This window comes from Fusarium mangiferae, assembly GCF_900044065.1.
Source record: "Fusarium mangiferae strain MRC7560 genome assembly, contig: FMAN_scaffold001, whole genome shotgun sequence".
NCBI lineage: Eukaryota > Fungi > Ascomycota > Sordariomycetes > Hypocreales > Nectriaceae > Fusarium > Fusarium mangiferae.
In genome coordinates, this window is record NW_024573921.1 from 266718 (window position 1) to 289244 (window position 22527).

The 22527-nt window shown below is 50.2% G+C and overlaps 5 protein-coding genes across 5 annotated transcripts; 4 read left to right on the forward strand and 1 right to left on the reverse strand.

The window, feature by feature from the left end:
* Positions 1–3181: 3181 nt before the first annotated feature.
* FMAN_00617 (uncharacterized protein) lies at positions 3182–5600 on the forward strand (the record flags this gene model as incomplete). The annotated part of the gene is made up of 2 exons (XM_041833841.1): positions 3182–4486; positions 4584–5600. The coding sequence occupies 2 exons, from the start codon at positions 3182–3184 to the stop codon at positions 5598–5600; spliced, it is 2322 nt and encodes a 773-aa protein (XP_041675948.1).
* A 3532-nt stretch (positions 5601–9132) lies between these two features.
* On the forward strand, positions 9133–10793 carry FMAN_00618 (uncharacterized protein; the record flags this gene model as incomplete). The annotated part of the gene is made up of 2 exons (XM_041833952.1): positions 9133–10292; positions 10349–10793. 2 exons carry the CDS (start codon positions 9133–9135, stop codon positions 10791–10793), a joined length of 1605 nt encoding a protein of 534 aa, XP_041675949.1.
* Positions 10794–13016: 2223 nt separating this feature from the next.
* On the forward strand, positions 13017–15158 carry FMAN_00619 (uncharacterized protein; the record flags this gene model as incomplete). The annotated part of the gene is made up of 1 exon (XM_041834063.1): positions 13017–15158. The coding sequence occupies one exon, from the start codon at positions 13017–13019 to the stop codon at positions 15156–15158; it is 2142 nt and encodes a 713-aa protein (XP_041675950.1).
* A 1605-nt stretch (positions 15159–16763) lies between these two features.
* Positions 16764–18791, reverse strand: FMAN_00620 (putative crooked neck protein CGI-201 (short form); the record flags this gene model as incomplete). The annotated part of the gene is made up of 1 exon (XM_041834174.1): positions 16764–18791. The coding sequence occupies one exon, from the start codon at positions 18789–18791 to the stop codon at positions 16764–16766; it is 2028 nt and encodes a 675-aa protein (XP_041675951.1).
* A 340-nt stretch (positions 18792–19131) lies between these two features.
* FMAN_00621 (uncharacterized protein) lies at positions 19132–21024 on the forward strand (the record flags this gene model as incomplete). Its single annotated transcript, XM_041834285.1, has 2 exons — positions 19132–19422; positions 19537–21024. The coding sequence occupies 2 exons, from the start codon at positions 19132–19134 to the stop codon at positions 21022–21024; spliced, it is 1779 nt and encodes a 592-aa protein (XP_041675952.1).
* Between the last annotated feature and the right edge of the window lie 1503 nt (positions 21025–22527).

Here is a 22527-nt window from a genome sequence, read left to right on the forward strand (position 1 = left end):
AGGCAAAGCGGTCAACATGATATATAGCTGCGGCCTTTCTAAGACTTAATTTTGGGTCATTCTGGAGGGCCTGAAGGGCAAGAATAATCTTAGCTTCATTTGGAGACTCTGGCATATTGGATTGTTGAGAAATATCTGATTGAAAAGTGATAGTGTAGGTTGAGGGATTTTTGGAGCACTCGCTTGTCTGGAGCACTCGCTTATCATGCACGTTATGGTGATTGATGATTAGGTAATCGTTGCCCAAAAGGGCAAGTTATCAGGTGCTGTATCCAATGAGCAAACCGATATACATGTGTGGCATTGGTTTGTAATGAAATCTGGGAAGATTTTGCAGCCACTTGGATGTTTGAAGGAAACCTCAGAGTTGGAAAAGTACTAGGTACTTAGGTACGTGAGTACCTAATCATAACAGAATGGTTGTTTAGAATATAACTGTGTTGGATCTGAAGAAAAGTTCTTCTTACCGTAATCAACAGGAAATCAACCTTAATCAGGTAGGCAGCTTTCCAAATGCAATGACGTATGCTTTAATAAGCTTTTGCATTTGAAAGTAAAATTATGACGCGGGGAAATTCACCAGACTACCTAGGTAGTAGTGTGTATAAGTTGAAAAGACAATCGGCGCACGAACTACCTACCTATTTACGATTCGTATCTCTCGATTTAGTATTCAACTGCCTAATGATTTTTCGAAGCTGTTGAGATTCATGATCACTAGATGCCTTGCTGCCCTTTGTCTAGACATCTGCATATGTGGTCTTTCGAGACGTATGCAGATTCTCATATAGTTGCTCTGCAAGTTCACAACCTGCTGATTTGCTTCTTGGCGTGCTCGTGGATCGAACGTGACCTGATGTGTAGCCAGAAGTTGCGTAATTTCTAGCCCGTTACCGTAGACTCAGCGTCTTGATTTACAACTTTGTATATTTTTATCTAAAACAAAGTCTGGCTTCTTCTTACACGAGCCCCGGGGGATCCATTAAATGTCATACACTCGACCCGGTCAACTGTCCTTAGTAAAGAAAGAAAGAAAGAAAGAAAGAAAGAAAGAAAGACCAAAAAAAACCAAGACTCTTACTAACTCCGAGAGTGTATGTATGAAATAACTGACCTCCAGATTACCCACGCAGATCAGGCTTTCCCGGACAAAGAGACGTGCAGAGACATGGTTATGTATGGTGTGCTTGTGGTAGCACGGCCAGCTCACTGTGTACGCAGCTGGTACAAGATAACAAAAACACGCTCGACAGAGCAAACATCGTAAAGCGAAAGGTAAATGATCTCATGGGTACAGTAAAACAAAGGTACTTCAGAAAAGCCGATTTATATTCGCGCAACTCCACCTATCACGGTCATCCGGCTCCGGCTGAAGAGGTAGCATCTATCACGCCCTTGTTTGTAGGCCTCTTCGGGGTCTCGGGTGCTATAACGTCCATCCATGGATGACGGCGGCTTCTGGCAGTGAGGTGCACCCAGAGTGGAGCGCAAACGAGAAAAAGAAATGGAAGCCATGCCCTGCATCCCACTGAAAGATGAACCCGAGGCAGCAGCTTGGTATCCAATGGTGTTCAGTGCCGTCGGCTGCAGGGTTCTTCCAAATCAACAAGGCTTGAGTCAGCGATACAGTGGCCCTCAAGGTATTGTTACTCGGTGGATGGGCAGAACTCCATCGCTGACTTGGGGTAGGTACTCAAACAATGCATTCACTGATTATAGTTAGGCACATCAGTGATGTAAGTCCTACTATGCATCTCCATCAGTCAATGACAAACATGCGAGTCATGGAAGAAGAATACGATTGGATGTTATAGTGCCGTATTCGATGTTTGACAATCAAACTGCTGTTAGTGTAGAGGACATGCAGTATTGTAGAAACAAATGAGCCAAAATCAAACAAGAGAGGAAAAATGACAACGAACATAAGTGTCGCTCTATAGGTAGGTTCATGGGCGTCTCGGATGGGAAGAAAAAATAATTTAAATCCCTAGAGCGGAAAAGAAAAGAATGTCCCTCCATCCTTCCAACCCGACCCCTTCCCAAATCCATCTCCCAAGGTCCAAGGATTCCCGCTCGGCGCAGCGGTACCTTCTAAATCACTTAGTCGCGGTATATTTCTGTGGTACCGCTCGCCTGCGGATCAGAGAGAGGGGAAGAAGTGCAGGAAAAAAAATTTATTATTCACACAACGCAAAAAATAACCTCCGGCCTTCTTTTTCTCATTCCCTGGTATCCGTGTGCCCTCTTTCTGTAAACCACAACTTCTCGCCTACTCAATTTACCTAGAAAAGAGTTGCCGTTGAAGATCAGTTTGTATTGGTTTACGAATACTACGTCTCTTTACCTCATCCTTTCCCCCCCCTCCTCCCTCGTCCTTCTTCCCCTACCTATCCTCTGGAATCATTTCTAAACCCATCAATCATAACCAAAACCACCCCGCCGCCTGGCCTTCTGCGTTTTCTCTCGATACCCTCGCGACGAAGCAACGTAACAAGCGAATACACCGGCCTCGGATCTGATTTGTTTCTGGTATCTGATTCTAGGCTACGAGTTCATTCAATCGACACGTCGTTCTTGTCCGACACGCTCTTGTTTCCTATTTACGAGAGCAGGCAAAGCAAGACAGTAGCATAAACATTTTTGGGTTTACTGCCTCAAAATTACCTACTGTTCGCACCAGTCTTACTTTTCCCCCCCTCTGTTGCCTCCCTTCGTCGAAACTTAGTCGCCAGGCTACCATTTTTCGATTCAATAAACGCCTCTGCGACATCGTAGAATCCTTCCCTCTTTCCATCAGAAACATCTGCCACGGCTTTCGCCCACAATCCAACCGATTGACTGGTCGTCCATTTTGGCCTGAAGACCTCGGCTCAACGGACACCTGACTCGGTTTTACACCCTCGTACTCGATACGCATCCCCAAATTTCGACTCGTTGTCCAAGAATCTCATATCCCTGCGCCCTCATTATTTAGAGGTCCACAGATAGTCACTGTATCGCACACAGGTGCTTTGCCTCTCTCCTTGCGTGGAAGGGGTTGAGAGACATCCTGGGGTTTTCGTTCCCTGAGCAATACGTTGATTTTCCCTTCTATTGCGACCAAGGTGATTTCGGCACCTTCAGCTCGGAACTTTCCTACCAGTTTAAGACGGCAAGCCTGTCCTACGAGGCTCAACCTGAAATGAGTCCATCCGCCATCGTTGAGTCCAACGAAATGGCCACTCAATCGACATTTTCCTACGCACAAGCTGCAAAGGGTCAGGGCACTGCCCCTGCTTCGAATCCTACAGCTGTCGCCGATACTGCTGCTCCACCCCAGGACGCGCAGGCATCCATTGCCGATGCTGATGTTCCGGCTCCCGCAACCGACGTGAAGTCGATTGCTGCTACTGAGCACGCCAGCTCTGAAGCTCCTGAGACTACGGAGCACCGCGCTACCTTCTCTGACAAGCAAGGCCTCGAGAGTATACCTGGATCCGAGAGCGATGCCCGCTCCGAGTCGACACAAAGCAGACGAACAGACTCGAGACGCGAAGATGATTCTGGAAGGCTAGAGCGCCCGTGGCGACGAAACGAGAAGACACCGGGGTCATCAAACACTACTGCCCGGTCTGTAGACGAGCAGGACTCTCGAAAGGCTAGGCGAAATAAGAAGGGCAAGACTTCTGAGAAGCAACCCAGTGATCAGACGGCAGAAAAGGAGCAGGAGGCGGTCACTGAGGCCCCCAAGGTCGAGCTCTCAGAAGCACCTATCCCCAGCGTCAACATCTGGCATAAGCGAAAGGAGGCCCAGCAGGCCAAGTCTGTCAAACCTGCTCCCACACCTGCGGAAGCTACAGTGAATGGCACTTCATCTCGGGATGAGAAGAAGACTGAGGAATCTGCTACAACACCATATACAAATGGCATCAAGACTCAGCAAAAGCCGGCCAGCACTGCGCGGCCGGAACGCAATGGCCCCCGGGGGACACGGATACATGAGAAGGATGGTAAGAATGAGGCTCCCCCATCCGTCGAGGATTCTACGGCATGGCCAACTCCTGAGACTGCAATCACGGCTATTAAGGAGGACAGCAAGAAGAAGAGCGCAGACAAGACACCCGACAAATCAGACCGCTCTGATAAGGACAGTCAAGAAGATGGCAGCGCGTCAAAGCCCCGACAGAAATGGGTGGCTATGGACTATGTCCCCACAGTCAGCTTCGAAACCCAGCTTCCTCAAATGCGTAGCTCTAAGCCACGGGGTGGTGCTCGTGGTAATCGAGATGCCGCTCCTCGAAGCATGGCCAACGGTGTAGCGGATAAAACCGCATCTACCGCGCCCGCCAACAAGACCAACGACACCAAGCCTAAAGACAACACCAACAATGCCGCATCACAAATGGCAGCCGTCAAACGCGGAGCAGTGGATGGTATTAACGGTCAGAAAAAGGCCCCTGCCAGCACTGGCTCCGAGAAGGCCAAAGATACGACGGCCCAGTCTACGGTGAGTAATACGATGATGCCCCTGTGGAGCACAGCTATCATGAGATTGCGCAAGTGTATTTATTGTATGAGACTTATACTGATTGCTTTTGGAATAGGAGATCTCCCAAAGTCGAGATAGGCATGATAGCCGCAGTGAGAGAGGTCGAGGCAATTACCGAGGACGAGGTGCTCATCACGGCCATTCACAGTCTCAGCATGCTATTTCTGCATCCGGATTCCATGGCCAAGGCGCCAACGCTGCCAGATCTCAGGGTTATAGCCCCCCATTGCGACAGGGTGGTCATGGTGGCATGTTTACGCCTCCTTCTCAGCGAGGCCGTGGTCGCAATGGCGCTAACAACTTCCATCGTGTATCAGTGCCGAACGGCGGATCTCGCATGCCTGTTGTGCAAGCTCAATATTCGCCCTACGATTACTCTATGGCAGCGCCCATGGGCGCAGTCCCTTTCCACTCCCTTCCATTTGACAACTTGCTCGTCCTCACGATCAAGACTCAAATTGAATATTATTTCTCCATCGAGAACCTCTGCAAAGACGAGTACCTTCGACAGCGCATGGATTCCCAGGGATTCGTCCCCCTCCACTTCATTAGTGCGTTCTCGCGCATCAAGCAGTTGACTGTGGACATGAACATCATCCGTGCTGCTTGTGAGGATTCGACTGAAGTCGACTACGTGGTTGGCGACGATGAGTGTGAGCGACTACGTCGGCGACACAATTGGGAGCATTTCGTTTATTCTATGGAAAATCGAGATGAGCTGGCCCGCAATGCTGGCCCTTCAAGCGTCACTTTCAAGAACAGACACTACCATTTCCCTGGTGGCCAATTTGACGACATCGCTGCTATGCCGTATGGCGCACATGCTTATCCTCATGGCCATGCTCTCCAACAATTCGCACCACATGACGCAAACGGGGTTGTTCCAAATGGCAACACCCAGCTTTCTGCGGCTGTTCCCGACTTCTCACCTTCCGGGACAATTCCCCTCGTTGGCCCTCAGGGTGAAGTCCAAGTCACCAGCGTTGAAGCTTTGACCAATGGTCATGCTGAACAAACTGCGCCGCTTACCAACGGTGTGCATAGTGGGGAGGCTTACACGACGCAATCGTAGCCTCCCTGGTGATGTGGAGTACCGGCTGTGGCAGAGATCTCTATCATTTTCATGCTTGCAAAGTGGCGTATATGGGAGAGTTGTTTCTTCTTCTTTTTTCCCTTCCCCGGTCTGGGTCGATACGAATGACGCGTCCCAGATTTATAAGTGTTTATGATTTTCGTGGTGTGGCCCGGAGCTAGCTTCATATTCACCATGCCAAAACGTGTTACGATAGCGATCTCGTTTGTTCATAGGCCTTGAGTGAAGCAGGCTGTATGGATGACCCAAGGATTCATATAGCACTACACTGTTCTGAGCCAGACAGCAAACGGGTGGTTGGCGAGTGCTTGATAGTAACTTGCGTTGTACGTTATAGTGCTATAAGTGCACCACGAGGCGACAAGAGGTCTTTGCCTAAGGTCTTCTCCTATCAGAACTGATTGAAGGAAGAGAACGACGTACACAAGCCACAGAGATACGACACCCTGGTGCACGAGGCTATAATGAAAAGCCGGTAACCATTGGAGAGGAAAATTCGGAATGAAGGTTGGCTTAACAGCCTGATGTATTGGTTTCTGTTGGGGCGTATTCCAAGGATGGTTTTGTGAAATGCGAAGGCACACTGCAGGTTGGAAAGGAGTGCGCCAGAACCCCAGCAGTACATGCGAGTGGGTGCGACTGGTGCTGGGTAGTTGTAGTGATAGGTTACAGAGGTGAGCGGCAAGTGTTGCTGGATGATTGCTATACCCGCCACACTGGATGTTCACGGGGTGGTCGATTACGACGGCATATTTAAAAGGGTTATCATCGTCATACCGGATGAACGAAAAGGCATGGATGGAAAAGCATATGGGCGTATGGTGACATTTAGCTGAACTGCAGCATCTTTTTTTTTTCTCGACTGCATATGAAAGGGGTTCAAGGATGGTTTCAATTTGGACTTGGTTCTGATTTTACTCATGGATTCTGATGTTAGAGGGGACTCTCCAAGCTTTGCTAAAAATATGGAGTTTTTTATTCCAGTTTCAAAAGTTGTACAATAGTTTCATTATAAAAGAAAGAAAAAATCATGTCGAGAAACAACAGGCTTCTGCTAGTCTTGAAGTCTACTGGGTGCTGTTGTATTGCTGCTGCCCATCATAAATGGATGGTTATCACGATTTCTATCAATTGCTAATGCATGGTAGGTCATAGGTGAGCTTCCATGGGAATACTGTCTCCTGTAGGAAGCGCAGTGGCTTATTGCGATGTGTGCGGGTTCTGATTGCATGAGCATGGATATTTTCTCTGCCCTTGTCCTTTCATTCATTCATTTATAAGGATCATATTGGCTGTCATGACAAGACAGTTCATCATGTTGGCGGGGTTGAGGGGTTATCTGTCAACTTTAGGGTAGCTAAATTGCACGGCTCACACACCTCGCTGGGCGGCACTTTTGTCATGAGGGAGGGTATGTATTTTCATCTACAACTCCAGACTGAACAAATAGCCAGCGATCGTTAAGAAAGAAGGAAATAAAGCGACATGCATTGCTGGAAGCTACCAGCCATACAGGCTGGCACTACATAATATGGTAGCTACCTAGTGATACTATTCAGAGGTACATACCCAAATGACATCCTGCCGGGTCTGGAAATGACGGTGTCCTGTTCATCCACGCTTGTCTTTGTTTGAACATAAAGCCAGGCGTACAAGGACACATGACGGATCTATACAGTTGCCTGATGTATGTCACGAAACATATGTTGTCCAGGGCATGATCGACTTGACATGGTGATTCTACAAGGTGGAGAAGAGCCTTGTTACTAGGAAGGGAGAGTCCCTGTCGTTGCCCGCACGGAGATTCTGGTCCGGCGAGTCATTGTGTGCTGATCTCTCTTCTGTATATCCTAAAGCGCTACACAGAAGATATCGAGATGAAGCAAAATTACCATTCGTTGTCGGCGAGGGGAAGATGTCATAAACGGACCTTTTGAAGGATGACGCATGATGGAACCCCGGCCCCGGCCCCGGCCCCGGTGACCGAGATTGGGGTGAGTCAGGGCCAAGGCGTGCTGAGGGAGACGCAATATATAGTGACTACCTAGAGAAGGGAATGAAGCTATCGTCAGGACACACCGGCCTATGGATCAACCGGGCATCAACAATACGGCAGCGGTGCCTTGCAGAAATGCCAAACCCGGCGGGGGGGGGGGGGGGGGGGGGGGGGGGGGCATGGGTCCCCAGAAAACACCTAAAGTGGAAATGGCTGAACAAGACCTGCAGATTGCCTCCATAGCAGCATTACATCCATTACATCAAGGTAGCGTCGCAAAATTTAAAACATGACAACTTCATTAGCAGCGAATGGGGCAGCAATAGCAAGTTTAGTAGGTGCCTATAGCTTGTTGCGTGATGAGTTTATGGGGACACAGCACCTCGAAAGCGGAGATTGCCCAGGTTGGTAAGTGAGTACCTTGCTTTGGACACCGAGGTAAGGCAAAGAAAGACATTGGATTAAATGTCAAGCAACAAAGAAGACGTCGATAGAGACTTTGCCGTGCGCGGAATGAAATCTACGACCACAGCTGATCAAGGAAGAGAGGGGAAACTGAAAACAAATTGCCATCCAACGCATTGACAGTGAGAAACCTAGGTATGTACCAATGATGAGACAGACTCTTCCCCTTTGTTTGTTCGTGGGAAGTGATGGCTGAAGAATCTTCTTGTAGCCACCAGAATACGTCCTCGTCCCCATGCAGAGACAGAGAGAATCTTCCAAATTCAGCTCTAAATCTCGATATAAGCCGCCTGATTCGTCATTGGCCCCGAATGCTGTGACATGTTCCACGTGGGGCCAGCCCAGGATATTGACTTAGGTACCTAGGTACCTACACAAGGGATCTACATAGTAGGTATGTACAAGGTTGGATTTCCATGCTTTCTCGGACCGCTATGCCATGTTGGAAATATTCGGCCTCCCCACGTTATCATAGCCAGGGAAATCATCTTTGGACTGCTGCATGGTCATTACATGGCCATTATGAGTGGTTCATAAACTTTCCGCGTCCCCTCAACCGCAAAACTCGTCGAGCTACAGTCATTTCAGGAGCCTGATATATGCTGCTTGTGGGTCCGGGGAAACCAAAAGGCTGAGAGGGGCGACACTCAGCTCTGATACAATATCGGTCCGGGGGGGAATAGAGATGGGAAAATCAGCCGCGACCTGGAGTCTGAAATTCAGATTCGGAGCTGACCTCCGGTTGGTCTAGGGAAGAAGGCTTGGTGCTTGTGGTCGGTATACCTTCACTTGGAGAACTTGACGTCAACTTAACTCAACCAAGGCCACCGTGGTGGAGATTCTTCTCCTTGAGGGTGAAAATTGTATGTTGGAAAACAAAACATTTCATCATGATGCTTGAAGAAGGCGTAGGGCTTGAGAACTTATAAATACGGCATGTGCCCAAGCTCTCCATGGTTACCGGCTCAGGCATGTATCGCTTTGGCTACCTACTAACATTCTCCAATCTCATCACTTTCCAACCAGTTACGAGAGCGTCAAAGCTACAAGATGACCGCTCAAGTGGGCAGAGCCCTTTCCTACATGACATTCAAGCCTCATACTGGCACCATAAAACATGAAGCTCCTTATCTCAATGAAGAAGGCTATGTCGACTTCTCGCCTGACGATCTCGAGAACCCGCGAAACTGGTCCCTCAAGAGAAGATGGGCCATTACCTCTGTCGCAGTATTTCTCGCAATGAACGGAAACTTTGCCTCAAGCATATTTTCTGGCAGCATCGACTCTGTCATGGAAGAGTTTGGAATATCAGAGATTGCTGCGAGCTTGACAACTACAATGTTCTTGCTCGGCTTCTGCGCAGGGCCCTTTGTCTTTGCGCCGCTTTCTGAGTTCTATGGTCGTCGGTGGATCTTTTACATCACCTTTCTTGCCTATATGGCCTTCAACTTTCTCTGCGCTTTCCCTACAAACTTTGGATCACTACTCGTTGGTCGATTCTTGGCTGGTGTCTTTATCTCTGCACCGCTGAGCACCACCCCGGGCGTTTTGGTCGACCTCTGGGACCCTATTGAGCGAGGAAACGCCACGGGAATCTTCAGCTTGGCTTCCTGGGTTGGCCCATCACTCGGGCCGGTGGTGTCCGGTTTCGTTCAGCTTAAGAAGAACTGGCGATGGGGTATGTACTCCGTCTTATGGCTCGGAGCTTTGACGGTTCTTCTTATGTTCTTAATCCCCGAGACGCATGCACCGACCATTCTGGCGAAAAAGGCAAAGCGTGTCCGGAAATCTGGAATTGCTGGCTATGAAAAGGTCATAATGGAGGGAGAAGAAGATAAGCCTTCACTCGCCCACGTCTACAAGCTGGCCCTCACGCGACCTTGGGTCCTCATGTTTGACTTGATCTCTCTCCTCTGCTCTATCTACACTTGCATCGTATTCACTCTTCAGTTCATGCTCTTCAGCATCTACCCTATTGTATTCAGAGATATGAGGGGCTGGAACGTTGGCGTTTCGCAACTCCCTCTCCTCGGCCAGGTCGTTGGCGCTGTTTTGGGAGCCATGGTCATCTTCGTTGACAGTGAGCGGAGGCGAAGCAAGGCTGCGGCTGGCAAGACGCTGCTGCCCGAGGATCGGCTTCTCATGGCTATGTTTGGAGGTGTTGCGTTCCCTATCACCATGTTCTGGCTCGCATGGTCGGCCAACTACAAGTGAGTCTTCAGCTTTCCATCTCTCTACACAAGTAAGAGTAACTAACACATAACAGCGCTGTTCCTTGGATCGTCCCGACTCTCGCGGGTACTTTCCTCTCTGCCGCTCTAATGCTCGTCTACGTTGCCATAATCAACTATCTTACCGACACATACGCCCAATACGCTGCCTCAGTCATAGCTGCCAACACAGTTGCTCGATCGGCTGGCGGTGCTGCCGCTCCTCTATTCACGGCCCAGATGTTCACTGCTCTTGGTGTAGGTGGTGGAGGTTCTCTCATCGGCGGAGTTGCGACTCTTCTGGCACTGATCCCGTTTGTTTTCTTCTGGTACGGGGCCCGTATCCGGAGAAAGAGCAAATATGCGCTTGTCGAGCCTGGTCAGATGGAGAAGATGGACGAGGAAGCAGATCCTACTGACTATGGTGTTCAAGCTGAAGAGACTCAACACACAGGTGATATGGATGAACCAGCACAGATCAAGCGTCCCGAGGATGCATGAAAATGACACAATCTAGGGGATTTGGACCTGCGGAACTTGTATATTATCAATAATATGTAATGGAGAGACCAAAAGTGGTATATGTCTGGGTTTTTTCCCCAGCCATCTGGAGTTTTGGGTTCATTACAGAAGGATGAAATGGTTTGGTTCTGATCCATATAAGGTTATTTTAGACTCAACTTTGTTTATCGTCGAGGACATTACTACGGAATCTGTTATTGGTTTACTTAAGATCTTGCGCTTTCACATTAGTTTCCTACATGTAGGTATATTTTACTTTGGCCACTGAATCCGAATGTGATCTAGCATCTCAAAAATGACAGGAAAGAAGCTCGCCTGTTGACTTCTAATGTGAGCAGTCACTACGTCAGTGGTAACATAGGTAAACAGGCATATGAAGCACAGGTAGGTTAATCTGATATTATGTACCAAATGGCGAGTCATCTGCAGTAGCCGATAAGGCTGAAATGCAAAAAGCGTGGTGTTCAAGCGGCCCAGCCTATCAGGTCGAGTTTACGGGGCCCAGCACGGTCTGTATACAGTTAAAAGGACATTGTTCGTGACAGACAGGCCCTCAACAGTGGGCATGGCAACCAGTTGACGAAATCTGGATCTGGTGATGAACTATGATAAGCCACCACTGGGAGTTGATGTGTTGTGGCTGATGCAACAAGGCCACAGCTAAGCTGGTCATGAACTCTCATCAGCAGGCATCCTCGTATCGTCTGTTGCGTCACATGTTGTGTCTCAAGTGTCATGGCAAGTCTAAAGTCAAAGTTAAACAGAGACAGAGACACCGGATGGGCTGAAAGAAAAGCGGCGATTGGTTGGCCTAAACTCCCGCCCGGCTTGTCTTACGCTCAGCCGTTGAATTTAGTTCAGGTTTCACAGGGTAACAAGAGTTTCTAGAAAAGAACAACTCACCAGAGTGGCGAAATGGGTTCGAGGACAAGCACCGCACCGAATATGCAGGTTTCCGAGGTAGCACGAACCTAGGGTATCCCTTCGAGGAGCGACTTCTGAGCCTCACTTCACAAAGATTGAGACGATCTTTGCTGCTTGAAGTGAGACCTGGGGAAGGTATATCCTAGTTTTAGGAGCCAATTACCAAGGTCGGAGTGTTTGGCAGAGAGCCTCACTCTGAACAATGCCTACGTCGAATCGACAAGCTTGACCCCCGGATGAAGACACGGGGCGCGCCCGCCGACCTGGTCAAAGATCAATATTGACTTCCCCAAAGGAGCGGAGCAGAGCCGGCCTTGATTTTATCTCCGGAGCTGTTCTTTCAACCGAATATACATTGTCTCGTCCTCGGTGTTGCCGGGCGCTGAGATGTTGCAAAGTGGAAATAATTGCATGATAACTGTGGCGCAAGGCGAACCGAAGAACGAAGCCAGGCTGTGCTGTGGACGCCCAGCCGGTGCCCAGCTGGGTATCAAGTGCCGCTGCCCCAGTGCCCAGCGCGCCCAAGAGCCTCTAGTGGGCCTTACAAGGCCGCGACCCCTGTCGAATAGCGTCAGCGTTGTGCGTCTAAGTTGAGGTATACCCCTCCTCATTACGTCGTTTGTTTCGCCCCGCTTGTACGGTTGAAAGCTATGAGGAGAGTCTCGGTTGTTAAGCAGAACAGTCTTATCATTATAGTAAAACTTAACATGAAGCCTAAGCTTCTGAACAGCCTAAGATTAGGTAGTCTAACCATAACTGTCTCTGATGAATCTCGTCAACGGTCCATCACAAGTCAGCAGGGAACGAACGCATGGTTTCTATTGCTGCCTTCCGTGTCCTAGGTATTGATGCCCATCCCAACCCGTACAGTCCCATCCACCCAACCAAGGTCAAACAGGTTCAGTGCTGCCCACTACTAACCTATCAACACTCTATAGGTACTTGTCGACAAGACTTACGGTAACCCACTTCATTAATCTTAGGTAGGTACCTACCTACCTCTATAACCAGGTAGGCACATTACTCCCCCTTGTTGCAGCGTCAAAGGACCCTGTTTTTACTTGGCTGGGTTGTGGCTAGGTTCCTCTTGCCGCTTTCCTTTCACTTATCCCTCCCGCCACATCCTCGTCCTTTTCCTCTTTACATCGACAGAACCTGTTAACTCGGTATTTTAACATCATCGCTCATCATCACTATAAAGTCACTTTCAACCACAAACAGCATCAACCAATACACCACTACATAACGTAGTAGAGACATATACCGCACAAAATCCTCATGTCAAACTACGACCCGTACGATCGGGATTACTCTCGCCGCTATGTACGAGAGGAGCGTCGAGAAGACCCCCGCTATCTCGACCCTCGAGATTCCTTTAACTCAAAGACTCATCGGGAGATCGTTCCTCGCGGTCGCGAGGACAGCGATCTATCGATAGAAGAGGTCAGGCGGGAATTCCCCCCTCCTGGTACCCGTGATATTCGCAGGGCCCGATCAGCCGGCCCAAACTACTACGAGGAAGAATATGAGTATCGCCGAGGCTACGACCCTCGCGATCGCGACTATGACCGCCGTTCCCACCGAGGTCACTCCAGCCCTTACTACGAAGATGAGGAGCGCGACCGCGAGCGCAAGCACAAACCGAAGGGAATGTCCAAGAATGAGAAGATCATTGCTGCCGTCGCTGGTGCCGCCCTTTTGGCGGGTGGTAAGGAACTGTACGATCGCCGCGAAGCCAAGGAGGAGCGCACTGAAGTCCAACGCAATCCTCTGTCAACTGCAGCTCTTGCTGGAGTCGGTGCCTTGGCTGCCTACCAGGGTGCACAATTCTACAACAAGCAGCAGGCCAAGAAGGATCAAAAGGCCAACATGATTCTTCAACGCGGCCGCGACGGTTATTATAGTGATTACTACTCTGATGAGGACGAAAGTCCAAGGGAGAAGAAGGGACACAAGAACTTCCTCGAGAGCGCTATCGCAGCCACAGGTCTCGGCGCTGCTGTCAAGAGTCTCACTGGCGGCGGCGGAGACGATACCAGGAGTCGCCGGGGAGGTAGTCCCTCCAGCGAAAGATCTCGTTCTCACGCTGGTGGTGGCAGCGGCGCCAACAAGATTCAAAAGGCAGCTATGGCTTCTCTCCTTGCCGGTGCCACAGAGGCCTTTCGTGTTGCCAAGGAGCCTGGCGGCTGGAAGGGCGAAAAGACGAAGCGCATTCTCACCGCCGCTGCAGGTGCTGCTGCTGTCGACACCGCAACTGATGACAAGGGAGGAAAGTTGGGCTTGGCCGAGTCCGTGATTGGTGGCTTAGTCGGTAACCGCCTAATTCGTGGTTCGAGAAATGATATTGAGGAGGATCGCAAGACTGGCCGCAGCCGCTCTCGCTCGCGAGCCCGCTCCAAGTCTCAGGGTGGTGGCAGTGGAGGCGCAAGCGGTCTTGCCGCTCTTGCGACCGCTGGCCTGGGTGCCCTGGGTGCAAAGAAGGTTCTTGATCGATCTCGATCGCGATCCAGGAGCCGTAGGGGACGAAGTGCCTCATACAGTCCATCCCCAGACAGGCGCCGTCAGCGAAGCCGCAGCCGTAGTGTTGTTGACAAAGCTCGCAACGGTTTGGCCAAACTAGGCCTTGGAGCTGGCGCTGGAGCTGGCGCTGCCGCCGCTGATGACTACCACCGGCGCGACCAAGATGACTTTAGCGACCGCGGTGGCAGCCGTTCCCGCCGATACTCGGACGATATGTACGATGACCGTCGATATGGCAGCAATCGAGATTATTACGATGATGATAGGTCATACAAGAATAAGCCCCGAGAGAGAAGGCGAGGAGGGCGTTCCGATTATTCCTCTTCGTCATCAGACCTAGGGGATTCTGATGAGGATGAGAAGCGGGCGAAGAAAATGAGAGGTAAGCAACTTATCACCACAGGTTTAGCAGCAGTGGCCACTATACACGCAGCGCACGAGGTGTATTCTAGCATGGAAAAGAGAAACGCACGGCATAAAGCAGTCAAGGAAGGACGGTTGAGTGAGATGGAAGCCAAAAAGCTCAAGACCAAAGCAATCATGCAAGACGCCGCATCAGTCGGTATTGCTGCTATGGGCATCAAGGGAGCCATCTCAGAGATGAAGGAAGCCAAAGAATTGACACACGAGTGCAAAAATTTCCAACAAGAGAAGGCTCGCCGTCATGAGAAGCGAGTGCAGAGGCGCTTGCGACAACAGTCAATGGGTGACGGTAGAAGAAGGGCAGACAGTTGGGCTCCTTCGTCTCGACGGGATGGGTATGACTCGGATATCGAGTATGAATACTTTGACCCTCAAGACTACGGAGGCAAACCTTACAGAGGCAACACCTTCCCAGCAGAGCCGTATGGTACAAACACTTACAGGAGGAACCCCAACGGTCTGCCATCTCCTTTCTAAGAGCCTCACGGGGTATTGGGCGGCATCCACGCTTACTCACCTATCCCCCCAAACACCTTAAATCAGACTTATGACGAGACGACTTATATGGCTCATGAGAAACTTGAGCCAATCAAGCAGGGTTTTTCGTTTGGACACATGGCAATGAAGAACCCCAAGAAAGGAATGGAAAGACTGGAAAGAGAAGGAAACGGTGTGAATATGGCTTGTTGCGCTGCGTGGGTGTGGCTGGCGTTCGTTTTGCTGAAATTCCTCTGCATCAGATAGATGAAGCAGATTTGCTTTCTCCCCGCAACCTCTCCCCACGTTTGTTTCACATGTGTGTTCAAGACGAAGACTAACGACGATGATTAAAATAGACCATCGCCGATACTAAGCCAGTGGCCCGATCCCTGCAGGCACAGAAGCAAAAACGAAACTATATCTCGGCACAACGGCACATACGTGCATATCTGTCCAACAATGAGCTGCTCTCTTCTGGTAAAGTTGATGAATGGGGTAGGGTCTAGTAGAGGACTGAAAACGGGGAAGCAAGCGAGAGTGGCACGAGTTGACCCAACGAGATGGGAAGAGAGGGGCGGTAAGAAAGGATCGAGAAGCAAATGTGGTGTTAACAAATCACTACATGCACGATGATGAAGTGGTGGGAACACGGGTAGGCGGTCTCGGGAAGAACGGCTTTTTGGAAGGACGGGGGGTCTTGCAGATCAAGACTCGGCGATTGGACCAAGTGCGACAAGAAATCAGGAATGGGCTTGGGTGAAGATGGCAAGACGTCTCTAAAGTCAACGGGATATGGGCATACGAAAAGATGTATGTGGATGGCACGATGTGTTTATTTTATTTTCTTCTCCTTTTGCCATGTTGTGAATAGCTTGTTATGCTGGACAGCAGAGGAGGGAGGTTCTTGGGGGTCGATTTACCGGCCCCCAGAATACCTTGACGAATCATGACCTATAATGAACAACTCTGGCCTATAATAAAACCTGTTACGTCTTTGGTGCTGATGAAACGATGTTCGTCTGTGACTAGGTGATGTGAATGACAGCGGCTTCAACAATTAATTAGGTGTGGACAAAAGTCAAAAACGGGTTGTTGTTCTCCCTTGATCTCACTATAGTCTTCCAAAGCACTGCTCCGTACCTGTCGCTCATCGTTTGATATCCTGGACGTACTCCAATAAACCCCACCATGCTTACAGTACACCCTAGTAGTGTGCAGATTCTATCCACGCAGATTCTTGTTTCTAACGGATCTGAGGCTCAGCTCTGTAACGTCATCAAGCCGTGACGTCACTTATCAAGTATCCACTTCACTGACAGCTCGGCCAAACAGCTGACGTCGTTTGATCACGATGTGGTTTCAAGGTATGCAGCCCAAGCCAAGTGGAAGTAGAGGAGACAAGTTAATCGCTTTTACGCAAGGACAAGAGGCTTCTGGCCCCTAACACCATGTAGTCCTGTGTTGTGTGGTGATGCATATTCTCGCGATTGGATACAAGAACTGACGCCACAGTTGATACCGCGATAAATGCTCATTGCTCTCTGTAGGGCACAGCACTGTAGACCAGCTATGGTAGCCGAATGCTCATACTCAGGCTCAATCTCATGCACCAAGACCTCCACCCGCCTGTTGTTTCCAGCTCTGCGCCATGGCCAGGAGATTGGACACGTCGGCAGCCTGCTTGTCATCGGCAGGGAAGACATAGTCGATGTATTCCTCCCACGAGTCGTCGTCGAGCTTTCTTCGGCGCTTCGTCTTGCGTGGCATTTGTTTCTGCACAGCCTCCACGTCCTCCACTGAGCCGTGTGTGCGCTCGAATGATAACCAGGCGTTGAGTAGCGAAACGCACTCTTCCTTGAGATCTCGGTCTCGCATACTCCTGTGTGCTCGCTTGAATACCTTGCGTGCTCGTTCCTTGGCCTCTTCGCTGACTGGCTGTTCCTCATCACCCTCCTCCTCCTCCTCATCTTCGGGAATGTTGATCTCAAAGTGCGCGTAACTAATCCAGACCTTGACGTGGTCCGTCTTTTCAAGTAGGCGCTCGTAGAGATCTCGCGTCCGTTCGTATTCACCTTCTTCCTCCTCGAAATCGATATACGCCTTCCATAGGAGCTCAGGCATGTCAAGCTGTTGCTGCTGGACAGCAAGCTCGAAGATGGCGCGTGTACGGTCCAGATCATCCAGACCACGCTCAAGTTCAGCAAACTTGATCCATGTCTGACAATTTGCTGGGTTATATTCGATGTGCTTCTCATACAGAGTGCGACACCGCACGAACTCGAATAGTTTGCGTTCAAGGTCAACGTAACCGTTGAAGATCTTGTCCTTTGGGCACATGCCAATCGCACGTCCAAGAAGCTTTCGCGCTGCGGTAAGTTCACCCTGTCTGATTTCAAAATGCGCCGCCATGAGCCAGATTTTGGCAAACGTAAACCTCTTATGTGGGATCAGACCCAAGCACGTATTGTAAATCTGCCGTGTCCGTTCAACATCCTGTCCCTCCATCTCTTCCCATATAGCGTAGAAGATCCAGAGATAGATGTATCGCCTCCAGTGCCGCTTCTCCATCGTTGGTGGAACCTGAGCAACAGCCCTCTCGTATATATCTCGAATTCTGTCAGAGTCCTGTGAAGTCTCTTCGAGCTTTGCGTAGTCGAACCAGGCGTCGTAGTTCTTCGGGTTCTCTTTGATAAGCTCCTCGTAATATACTCTCCTCTTGGATAGCACAACATCTTCCACCCCGTCCTTGTCGCCAAATTGTTTCTCGAATGTTGTGTATGCTTTGTGCAAAATCATTGACCTCGATCTTGGTAGTCGGTCCAGGGCATACTTGTATATCGCACGAGCGCGCTCATACTCTTTTAGCTTGGCTTCGAAACGAGCATAGGCGATAAACAATTTCTCATCGACAAAGTCATCTCCCAATGCCTCCACGGCCTCCCCAAAGACTTCCCGCACTTGGTCACTAGTACCGAACTCCTCCTCAAACTTGGCCCACTTGATCCAATTCCGGGGCTCAGGGTGAATCATGGTAAAGGTCCGAAAGATTTCTCTTGCTCGCTCGAATTCGCCGTACCGCTTCTCAAGCTTTATATACGAGCTCCATGCCGCCTCATCTGGCTGCCATTGCATCCATCGATCAAACACTTGCCGCGTTCCGGGAATGTTGCCCAGCATCTCCTCCATGTAGACATATTTGTACCAGAGCTTGTCAACGCGCGGCAAGCGAGCGACGGCACGATCCAGGAGGTTTCGCGCATGGTTGATGTTCCTCGCCTTCATCTCCGACTCGATGTACCGAATCCATAGCTGAACATTGTTGGGATGTGCGTCGAGTGCGCGCTCAAAGACGGACCGGGCGCGGGCAAATTCCTTCTGCTCCAACTCCCACTGAGCATATCGCAACCAGTTGTTGAGGTTGAGTCGATTGCGTCGCACATAGTCCTCGAACTCTTTTCTCTTCCGTCCTTGAAACTCGTGAAGCTCTTCCAAATCAGCAAATCGTTGAGTGGGGGCCTGCACGCCGACTTCTTGACGGTCAACAGCTTCTCTTAAAAGCTGTTCGGCGCTGATTTGAACAGGCGCGGCGGCCTTGTTCTTCACCCTCGGTGGCCCTCTGGACGACTCCATCGTACAATCAACAAGTTTTGAGGGCTCAAGTTGATGATTGTGATTATTTTTGCTGTGACAAGATTTAGATGAAAAGGAGAGTTCAGGTGATGAAATACAGTTGAAAGTCAATAGCGACGCGACAGAGCAAGGCGCAAAAGTGTGTGGGAAGCCAGCCAATTATGATTCGATTTGAAAGAGAGCCCCATTTTATTTGTGTGGCGCTCAGTAGCCTCGCAGCCTAGATGTGAAAGTATTTATACCTAGTCAAGACAAATTACCTACTCCACAACCTAACCCAAGTATTTCGCGACAATCACCTCTGCTCATTCATAGCATCCTTCCTACAAACGACGCCACCATGTCGACTGTCGCAGACGATCTCCTCAACGATTTTGGGAGCTCAGGCGACGAGGCCGAAGAAGAACTCAACGATGGCCTCATCAAGGATGAAGAGGCAACCGGCAACCGTGACGCCATGCAGTTGGACGGCGACGCGGAGACGAGGGACGATGAAGATTCGGATGAGGGAATGAACGACAGAGAAGACTCCGAAGCAACAAAAGTCAAGGTCGAGAAGATGCAGCTTGGAGGAGTAAAGGATGTTAGAAGCGTTGCCAACCTCATGCAAACGCTTGAACCAGTTCTCGAGGTTAGTACTGCCCCCTTCAAACCGAGCCGCATCAACGGTCGCATCTTGATGGACGATTCGTTTACATCTGTTCTTTTGACGGATAGCCCTGACGTATTGCCTCGGACGCTACAGAGAATCGCACATTACCGATCGCAAGCCGCAACGCAGAATACCAACGTCGGAAACATCGAAGATCATCCCGAGTATCATCTTCTGACGCAGTCCAACAGCCTTTCGACCCAGATAGATGGCGAGGTTGTCCTCGTTCATAAGTTCATTCGCGACCACTACTCGACGAGGTTTCCCGAGCTCGAGCGACTTGTCACGACGCCAATCGAATATGCCAAGGTCGTTGCCATCATCGGAAATGGTCCGCTGGATTCGGAGAGTATCAAGGCCCTGCAGACTTCGACTGACAACCCGCTTGGAATAACACTCAAGTCCGTCCTTGATGGGCCGTCACTCATGATAGTGACGGTGGAGGCCACCACATCAAAGGGCAATGAGATGACACCCGACGAGCTTGAGCGCGTCTACAAGGCGTGCGATATGGTTATTGCCCTCAGCAAGGCCAAGCAGACTCTCGCCGAGTACGTGCAGTCGCGCATGAACATTTTTGCGCCAAACCTGACAGCCCTTGTTGGTTCTCTTACGGCCGCCCAACTCCTCAACGCGGCAGGCGGACTGACAGGTCTCTCCAAGACGCCTGCTTGCAACATCGCCTCTTGGGGATCCAAGAAGAAGCACTCGGGGCTTGCTACGAACATAGGTGTTCGGCAGCAGGGCTACCTTTACAACTCGGAGATGATCCGAGGCATTCCCACCGACTTGAAAAAACAAGCCTTGAGAATCGTGTCGGCCAAGCTAGTTCTGGCTGCCCGGGTTGATCGTACACACTCCAGTCCTGATGGATCCACAGGAGAGGAGCTCAAGTCAGCATGTCTTGAGCGTCTTGAGAAACTGACAGAGCCACCTCCCAACAAAGGACAGCGTGCGCTCCCTGTGCCAGACGACAAGCCATCCCGCAAGCGGGGTGGACGACGCGCTCGCAAGGCTAAGGAGGCTCTCGCTATGACTGATCTCCGCAAGCAGCAAAACCGTATGGCATTTGGCAAAGAGGAGAGGGAGGTTGGATACGGCACTGGCGAGTCAACTGTTGGTATGGGAATGATTGGTCAGTCCAACGACGGCCGCATTCGCAGTACGCAGATCGACCAGCGCACACGCGCAAAGCTCAGTGCCAAAAGCAAGGGCTGGGGCGGAAACAGCACCGTGGGTGGTGCTGCGTCGTCTATCGGTGGTTTTGGCCAAGCATCGAACATTGATCTACGAGGGCGCGGCTTGCGAGCCTCGGGAGTTGGCAGCACCATCGGTTCAGCAACCGGCACAGCATCGTCTTTGTCATTCACGCCCGTCCAAGGCCTGGAGCTTGTTGACCCCAAGATGCAGGCAGAGCTCAGCAAGAAGCGCAAGGCCGAGGAGGACCGCTGGTTCAAGGGCGGCAGCTTCACACAAGTCGGAGGGTCGTCAAGTGGAAGCGTTTTCAAGGTGCCGGCGCTCCCAACAGCCAAACGCGTCGATACAGGGTCAACCAAAACGGGTGCCTCAGCATCAAAATAATTATGGCCTCTACATCATTCCTACACCACGTCAACTTGGTACTTTAGGGGTCACTGTGTGGCTGGGTTGTCATGGGAAAGTTCCGTGTTGTCATGGGAAAGCGAGCATTTGCATCATAGTGATCATCGCCGATGGTGATCATGATGATCATGTATTACAACAGCTTGCGGTTCGGGGAACCGGTCCTGTAGCGACCCCGCGCGCAGATATTGCTATGGTGCTACCAACTACGACGGTCGGCGAGGAATAAGTTGAGGAGTGTATGGTAAGAAACGGACGGGGCATTTCATTCGGGCAGGTATTTGGCGAAAACGGCGTTTCAGGAAGAGGATCTATGAATGCCATGAGCGGAGTAGCATGGGAAAATGTGTAATTAGCTCTCTCTATCTCTGGTGGCATCGAATGGGTCTGACTGGTTACGACATGCTGTCCTTGATCCGGAATGTGATTAAACACGAGACCGTAATGTTGAGAAACCAGCATGGATAGAAGCTCGAAACTAAGGCAGAGTCGTTAGACTCAAATTTGCGTACAATACTCCATACGGGCCAGTACTTAGTCTAGGTCTAGTAGTTGACACGGGCACCGGGGGTGTTTAGTCCAAGAACGGGGCTGACCAAGGAAAAATATGAATCACAAATCTCGATCGATCGACAGTGATCAGCAAAGTTCACCATCAACGTGACCTGTCAAACGGGAAACATGGTCGTAGCATATTGGTCCTTTCTCTGACTGAAAGGATTCCACGTCGCATCACGAGAGGCCCTTTGTGCTCTCTTTCGCAGTTACACTAGGGTCATGTTCCTAGATTCCGGGCGTACGTACGTACGTTGACATGGCGCGGCCGTTTTTCGCTGTTCAGGCCAAGGTTAAAACAAGTTCCAGGTTGCCTACCAAGTCGCTGCCACAGCCACAGTTACAGGGTAACAGTGCAGTTTATGCATAGTACGGAGTACTGTATCTTGGTTGTTCTTGTTTCGACAAGGATACGATACCGGCACACCGCCAGAAACATCTGTTTCAGGGTATCGAGATATGAGGAATTTGTCTCAGTGCTCTCCTTACGACCCATTGCTCCCCCAGCTGCTACAATGCCATACATTGGAACAGACGAGCAAAGTCGGCATGGCGCACCCTCAATGTCGGCTTGGTTGATCGAGTGTTCCTTTCCTTGTTTCCAAGCGATGATCATCGATGTGGCATGGTGAATCAAGGAAGGTTGATGTGTATATACAACAGCCTGGGCTTTATCAATATGAAAAGGCGACGCTACCATGCACACCAGGAAGAAAGGCGCGGGGGTTAAGTCAGAGTGGTAGGCTATCTTGTAAAGGAGAGTAAACGCATGCCATGTTGTGGGTTTACGTTAGCCGAGAAGATGCTTAACGAACAGAAACAGTTGCATTGCGCGGTTGGTATTGAGGTTTCGTGCGAGAAGACATTATGATTACATGGCGACATATTATCCTATCGCTTCGTGAGTATCTCATCTATCTATCTGTA